At 40.2% G+C, this 8,173-nt stretch overlaps 1 protein-coding gene across 1 annotated transcript; it reads right to left on the reverse strand.

Moving 5' to 3' along the window:
* Nucleotides 1-19: 19 nt before the first annotated feature.
* Nucleotides 20-7,304, reverse strand: LOC139941252 (E3 ubiquitin-protein ligase RNF103-like). Its single transcript, XM_071937735.1, has 5 exons — nucleotides 7,184-7,304; nucleotides 5,833-6,145; nucleotides 5,191-5,324; nucleotides 4,347-4,462; nucleotides 20-4,059 (listed from the first exon to the last, which is right to left on the reverse strand). Exons 2-5 carry the CDS (start codon nucleotides 6,065-6,067, stop codon nucleotides 2,187-2,189), a joined length of 2,358 nt encoding a protein of 785 aa, XP_071793836.1. The 5' UTR covers nucleotides 6,068-6,145; nucleotides 7,184-7,304; the 3' UTR covers nucleotides 20-2,186.
* Nucleotides 7,305-8,173: the final 869 nt, after the last annotated feature.

Below are 8,173 nucleotides of genomic sequence, written 5' to 3' on the forward strand. Positions count from 1 at the left end.
TCCTCTCGTTTAGGGTTCTGCTTGGTGTAATTTCATGATTTGTTGAGTGTAAATAAAGCTACAAAGAGACAGAACAGCAAGTTATTTGCATCCTTGTGTCATTTACACCTGTGTACAACGCAACCCCCGATCAACGCTACAGTTTAAAGGCAGTAGACACTATTGGTAATTACTCAAAATAATTATTAGCATAAAACCTTTCTTGGTAATGTGGAGAGGTTGATGTTATAAAACATTGTGAGAAACGGCTACCTCTGAAGTGCCATAGTTTTCGAGAAAGAAGTAATTTTCCACAAATTTTATTTCGATGCCTAAGGTTCTTGATGTCTCGAAATCAACTATTAAACGCACACAACTTCGTGTGACAAGGGTGTTTTATTCTTTCATTATCTTGCAAGTTCGTTGACCAATTGAGCTCAAATTTTCACAGGTTTGTTATTTTATGCATATGTTTAGATACACCAACTGTGAAGGCTAGTCTTTGACAATTACCAATAGTGTCCACTGCCTTTAAAGCTGTGTACAACGCAATCCCCGATCCACACCACAATATAATGTATGGTTCAGTACATTAATTAACATTCTTGCAAATGGTTTCTAAAGCCCCAACCACACCCCCAACAAACACAAAACTCTGCTTTACGTCCTCTCCCTACCACACTCCAAAATGAAAATGTATAGTCGCACTACTGTACAAGTACCAACTTTATTTCCAACATTAAAGTTTTATCTAATAGTTTTGAGGATACATGAATTTAGATTGACAAAACCTAGTTATGTCTTTTGCCAATGGATGAACTTTTTCTCAAAAACTAGATGACAACCACCACACACACAAGTATATTGCTGTAACAGAAGTCTAGTGGCAAGAAATGGAGAGAGAGGGGCAAACAAGTTGTTTAATCATTTCCTCCTTGGATGTTCAGACCATGGGGTTGAATGATCTGGAGACGCCTTATCCATAGTTTCTCCCTACTCAGACAAACAGTCTCTGACATATATTTTTTGTATACTCGGTAATCAATCTCCTGATACAGTAAAAACCACACAAATAACAACCTTTGTATTAATCGTCATGGTTAGCAATTCACACTAAGTAGGATTGAAACTTTGCATGGTGGAAATAAGATAAAGAAGAGTTTGCGGTAACACCATGTAATAACAATCTCTAAATGAGTTGGGGTCCACCCAAGGCTCCACAACAGGTTTCACCACGCATCATCGAGTTCACTTCCCGCCTATATTTCCCGCCTTCGTGCATCACCACTGATCAACCGCCTAGTACTTAAGCAGCATGCAGCATCAGAGTCCAGCATTCTCCAGAAGATCAGAGCATACTGATCGAAACGTCGAGTTAATCCAACGGTTCTTTTCAGAACCACCCCAACTCATTTAGAGATTGTTATTAAATGGTGTTACCGCAAACTCTTCTATATCAATTCACACTAAGCACTCCTCTAAAATATGGAACTAAACATTTCTTTTAAAATGTCACCATTAATACATCTACATGGTAGCTTACGTGCAAAATTGTACGGTGGTTCGTTTGCTTCACTATCACATTTATAGGTATCATAGATTGGTTTTAGACTGCCAAAATTATCAATGAACCTACCTTTAAAGATAGTGGACACTATTGGTAATTACTCAAAATAATTATTAGCATAAAACCTTACGAGTAATGGGGAGAGGTTGATAGTATAAAACATTGTGAGAAACGGCTCCCTCTGAAGTAATGTAGTTTTGGAGAAAGAAGTAATTTTCCACGAATTTGATTTTGAGACCTCAGATTTAGAATTTGAGGTCTCAAAATGAAGTATCTGAAAGCACACAACTTCGTGTGACAACCTGGGTCTTTTATCTCGCAACTTCGACGAGCGATTGCGCTGAAATTTTCACAGATTGTTATTTTATGCATACGTTGAGATACACCAACTGTAAAGGCTAGTCTTTGACAATTACCAAAAGTGTCCAGTGTCTTTAAGTGTTTGTACCTAAAAAACACCTTTATCATACATCAGGGATTAATGAAAGGAACATACTAAAGATGAGGAGGGTTTAAACAAATTTAAATTAAATTTCTGAGCAATGCTACAGGAATCACTATGAAACAGAATCAGTGCTATTGCAAACCAAGCTAAAAATAGGACACACGGTATAAACCTTTCATTTAAACCTGTTTAAATTTAATCTTTGTGTTTGGACAATTTGGAGCCTTTAGTTTTAAAAGCCGGCCATCGACAGTTTGGACAGCAGTGGTTACGATTACTCGTCAGCCACAACGTGACGCAGCGCTGGTGAAACGCATGGCCACAGGGTAAGCCACAGAGCTCCACGCCTTGCATGTACGGCTCAAGACAAATGGAACACTCTGAACTCTTCATCATGCCCTCTGGCCACGGGTTGATGGTCGCCACATCACCCAAGCCATGGTCAACCATGTTGGCTTGAAGGTCAAGCAAATCACAATCACATATTGGTTTCACGTCGACGTATTCTTTAGATTTTTTATCTGAAATGGGAACTCTGCCCTGACCGTTACCGGGCGGATTTTCTTTACAGCTGGAGTTCTCAAATTCAGTTTGGACATTCTTTGTAAAAGTTTGATTCACATCTAAAGATGTACTACCAAGATTTTCTGGTGGTAGATTTAAGATTGCCCCCTCTTTACAGGAATCAGATACTTTGTGGTCGTCAGTGACTAAGAAAGGCTCACCTCTCCGAGGGTCATCTACAAACCTAGGAAGCCACTTTTTACAAGAATGTTTTTTCCCTCGCTTTGTATACTTCTCAGCCTCTTTAAACTCTTTCAAATGTTTGTCTCGTTCCATAAAATACTCTCGCAAAAGTTGACAGTTTTCCTGATGACGTTTGTCTTTGTTGTCAGGGGAGCAGACGTTCCAGCAAGAGCCATTTCTGAAAAAGCTCTTCATCGATGGCTCGTCTTTGATTTCTCGCTGGTAGTACCAAGTTGGAAGATCCTTCACGTAGTCCTGCGACCTGTCTGCTAGCAGGAAGAGATTTGGGAACCCAAGCGGGTTGATGGGATTCCATGGTACGCCCGCTTCAACATGGGCATTGTTTAGTATGACAGGAGTGTAACCAGGGCTCGGACGCACCAACATATTGTAATAATCACCCATAGTGCTTTGCAGCCACTCGGTACTGGACGTTCCTTCTTGTGCTTCGCTCTCCGTGCTGGAGAGTCGACTTTGACAATAGCCGACCACAGCACAGAAGAAGAGAAATGATGCCACGATTAAACCGCTGTGGTAACTATGCATGATCCACATGCACCGAATCTGGGAGGCCAAGCCAGTCTGGCTCCATAGTCTAAGAATCTTGTGGCAGAACTGAAAAGCGGGGTCAAGGAATGGGATCTGGGTGAGAGCAAGTAGAGGTAACCATAACGTTATCAGGATGGCATTGTACTTTGCCCACACCCAAAGAAAATGACAGACCCTTTTGGCAAGGACATCATCCCCGCTCACGGCAATCTCCAAGACGCAAAGCATGTTTCCGATCATAAAGGACAGCATGAAGAAATCATTGGCTTGTGGGTACAGGGTTCGTAAGTAGACGTCCATAGAGCGATGGTTCAGGTATTCCCCATTGTCCATTCCGTACAATATGAAACCCTCCGGAGTACCGACAAGATAACGGGACGATTTAGTTTCAATTTTGAAGTTTTCCGATAGCAGTTTCTGTGTTCTGTCACCTATGAATGTCTGTCTGAACTTGACTCGCCCGGAATACTTTAAACTGATGGCCGAGAAAAACAACGGAGCTTCAGCATCTTCTTCTTCGGATAAAAGGATTAACTTAATCGGGGGTGTTGAGGGTTTGCCGTCTGATAGTTTGAGCCATTCCTTCACCAATTGGCCTTCATCTACTGTGTTGACTGTCTTGGCTAGTCTACTGTTGACCCAGTTGAGGACTTTTGAAGCCTTGAGATTGGATGAGGGATAGGTTGCCATGACAACAGAGTCTTTCTGATTCAGTCCTTGCGGTGTAGCCAGTATAAGTATGGGCTGTGTCCATCCTCTCTTCCGGCAGAATCTGGAAGAAAACATCAAATCATTATTCTGCCGTCTTTCCTAGTATTTCAGATGGAAATAATTCTCTGAAGGATTGGTACTCTGAGATAAGCCACTTGTAATTTTGTTTCAAATTTTTATAAATAAAATAATTAGATCACAAAATTGAAATTGACCTTTGGGAAAGAGACGACACCAAATGGAAAGCTAAGAAGCTGCATGCCTGGTAAAAAAGGTACAAAGAAACAATCAAAGACAGACACCCAGATGCTTTTAGACAAAGAGAAGAGACGGCAACACACAACGTACCTGTTGTCATGAGAGCAGTCGAAGGTTCCAGCTCGGATTCCAAAATGAGAGACTTTCTTGATGACCGTCTTCCAGGTTTCTTTTTCTAGCAGAGGAAAGTTACCTCTGGGGATGACCTGCATTAAAATGACAAAAGAGGGAAATTGCATTTTTAAACAATAAATTTATTTATAACATTTATAACTATGAAAGCCCGGTTGTGACATTTGTGTCCTTAAGCAAAACACTTAACCATTATTGACGAATCCTTTAGATATGATGGTTGGTTGACAACTCAATTAGCCTTTTTGAGGTATGGTGGACACTATAGGAGTGCACTGTTTGGTTTGGGTGTCTACAGACAAGTTTACAAACCTAATAGTGTCAGATGATTGAATGTCCTCACCATATCTCAAAATGGCTTTTGTTGAGAAGACGATCTGAGCATACTGTTTATAGAAAGGTTTGTGGCAACACCGTGTAATGTTCATTTCTAAATGAGTTGGGGTGGTTTTGAAAGAAACCGTTGGTTTCAATTTTGTAATAATATAGTCAAATTGATAGTAAATAGACATTTTATAAAAGTGTGAAGCAACAGCTTTTGTTCCCCAGCCTATAAACAGTTAGACATACATAAAAAAGACAGGACATAAATGAGAACGAAAACGAGAATGAAAACAAGAATGTTAACAATGCATGCCCTCGATTGGTTGAATGAGTGTGGGCGTATTCTGCGTGGAGTAATTCAACCAATAAAATGCATTCCCTTGCCTCGTGTGATCATTTTCGTTATCGCTGCAGTGTGACTCAGCCTTTAGACAGAAAATAAGGCCATTATTGTTCCCATTATATAAAGTTTTCCTACCTGAATCAGCCAGATGCTGTCCTTCTTGTCTTCTACTTCCTCATAGAAGTGGGGACCACTGCTGAAGCTGGTACTCCGCTCTTCCTCCTCCTCTTCCCGCTCCAACAGGAGGAGTTCCCCTTCCATTACATCACCTACAAACATATACAAGAGAAAGGTAAAATATTTGTTGTTAAAATTTTTTAATAGATCTCCAGTGCATGGGTTTGAGGCACTGCTTTTTGAGGTATCAATACACTTGCGGTAACACCATGTGTGTATCTACTTGCCAGGTATGTTCTTTTGACGATGACTAGAGCAAGCTAGTTGAAACGTTAAGACCAATTAAGAACTCACTAAAACAAGAAGTCCCCTCGATCCACTAAAGCTTAAGTAGTAGTCCTGGACGAATTTCTACATGACTTTTCACCCAGGTAGTAGCTAATAAGCAGGATAGTTCTTTTCAGACCTGAGAATTTTCTCATATTCCGGGGTAGAAGAGTAACATATAAGAAATGAATATAATAATATAATATAATATGGTTTTATGCCTCTGAAGAAGGTCCGGTTTGGATTGAAAGCTAAGGCCGTCTACCCTATTCATTAGAATATAATAATTTATTCATATTAATGTAGTTCACTGTGTAAGCCTGACAATCTCACCTGATGCCTGCAAAAGTGAGGTCAGTTCTTGCTTCTCAACAACCCCACCATAACTTATCCCTCGGCCATCAAGTAGCACCTTGAGCTTCCGTACACTCAGGGAGAGAGGATCAACAATCTGTGAAATCACCAACCCCGTCTCATACCAAGCAATTCCCTCGAGAACCCGCAGGATCAAGAACAGCAAGACGAGGAACAGGAGCAGCAGCAGTGCTTTCAGCAGGAATATCTTCATGACTGGACACTGTCTGTTCTCAATCCAGAAGGGGTAGTTAAACTAAGGGTCCAGGCTTTTAGACCCCTGTTTGTGTACCTGAAAACCAGAATTTTATTTACATAGTAAAAGCAGAATTTTAGTAAGGGGTGTTACAATAATTTATAGAGCTTGAATTTTACTCCTGTTATTTATTTGATGTCAATATTATTATTTAAATGTGAAATGTCATGGCATCTATTGGAATATTATACGAATATAACATGGTTTGAGAGTGACTAGTTGATATTAGCTCCCTGATGGACGTTGACAAACTAGTTCCCGAGGCGAAGCTGAGGGAATGTGTTTGTCAATTTCCAATATTGAGGGGAGCTCATCCACTAGTCACCTGAAACAAACCATGTTATATTTGTTTACTATACCTCGTACATTTTTCATTCAGTTACAGGAACATGAGTCTTGATCAAGAGAAAACGATGTGAAACAAAATGCACATGATAAGTTTGTTTATGTATTGTATTGGATGTCGCTAAGAGAGCGCTGTTCGTGCGTGTTTACACAATAATGCCACGATCAATAGCGCCCGGAGATGACGTCGCGCAATGGTAGTGCGCATGACAAGTAAAATAGTTCCTGGGGAACTATTAGTCTTGTCATGCGCATTTACCACTTCCGTGAATACTCACGTGCGCGCTTGGTAATTAGCAAAAAATAACACCTAGCATGTGGTGATGAATGAACCAATGAGAACTCGACTTTCGGATATAAATATGTAATAGTAATAATACTAATTATATTAGATTAGATCTAATTTAAAATTAAATAGAACCTCCATCCTACAAAACTGCCAAGACTAGCGGAGTGAACCAGGCAGTGAGATAGTTCTAAGAGTAGGCAATGTCATGTACATGTAATGTAATGCGTGGACTTAATAATAAGCAATTCATAATCATATAGCAATTCTAATTATTTATTGACCAGTAGTTGACATTTGAACAAATTATACGTCTCAATTTACGCTGAAAGAAATTGCTCTATGATGAAAGTCAAACATTCTGAGATTGTGCAGCTCCTTATACTATTTCTATACTGATTGAACAACTAACAACTTCTCGCAAGAAAAAAAAATCAATTCACCTCTACACAGCTGTTGTTTAGACCCACTCACGGACCCCAAGGTGCCCTTTTCTCCGCTCCTGTCAACAAGAACCACAACAACACCCTTTTCGTTCCCGAGTTTCCCCAAGATGGCGCGAACATACAACAATAAAGCATACGTGGTATTTAAACAGTCTGGTACCCACTGCAAGGCTTATATCAAAACCGCTGAGTGACGCCTGGGGTGTCATGCTATTTTCCAGTGTAAATTTTGTTGACGGGTGGGAGGGGTGGGGCCGGGGGGGGGATCGGACAGGGTAGGCCTCTCTGCCTGCCATATTTGGTAACTTTCTCGGCTAAAGCAAGAAATAGCCCATATTTGGTAAATTTCTTGGCTATAATAGCAAGAAATGACCAATGCAGCATGGCTAATGGTTAAACTGTATATAGTGCTCTCGGTTGCTAAGCAAATGTTTGTTGAGCTAAGAAAATCAGTAGCAAATCTTTGCAAAGCTCTAGCTAGGTTATTTTGATTAACGCAATGGCTCTTTTCTCGGCCGCTTGCGTGAAATATATGATGAAAAACTGTCATTATAAAAGGTTGGTGTCAAACAACTTCATTTTCAACAGTGCCTCAAAGTTCCCATACCCTAAACTTTTACAGAAAAGATCAAATAGCTCAAATATCAAATATTATCCCCCGAATTGTTGCTCAATTTCTTTTCCGCAACCCATGGCGCGACTTTAACTATAGGATAGGCCTAGACTAGGCCTCACCTAAAACTTATTAGTTAATAAAAATATAAAGTTATTAGGAAAGTACATGAGCCACATAACTCTTCTTTTTTTTCAAACATAATAATAGTTTTAACCCCGTTTTAGCAACAACTACAAGTAGGTCCTCGGTTTTGACGGGTGTCGAATTTGAATGTTGTGTACTGTGCGCGTGTTGGTGCCGAGTTTATAAGCGCCGACGAGTTCGTTGGTGTCGAGTTTCCGTGTTGCCGAAGTGACCGGTTACTACGCTTA

Source organism: Asterias amurensis, chromosome 8, assembly GCF_032118995.1.
Source record: "Asterias amurensis chromosome 8, ASM3211899v1".
NCBI lineage: Eukaryota > Metazoa > Echinodermata > Asteroidea > Forcipulatida > Asteriidae > Asterias > Asterias amurensis.

Excerpts from the sequence above, each read along its gene's own strand:
- LOC139941252 (XM_071937735.1), bottom strand. The coding sequence starts at position 6,067 with ATGAAGATATTCCTGCTGAAAGCACTGCTGCTGCTCCTGTTCCTCGTC. Across the intron at positions 4,463-5,190 it reads ACAGCATCTGGCTGATTCAG|GTCATCCCCAGAGGTAACTT; the intron begins GTAGGAAAACTT and ends ATTTTAATGCAG. Across the intron at positions 4,060-4,346 it reads GACTGCTCTCATGACAACAG|ATTCTGCCGGAAGAGAGGAT; the intron begins GTACGTTGTGTG and ends GTTTTCTTCCAG.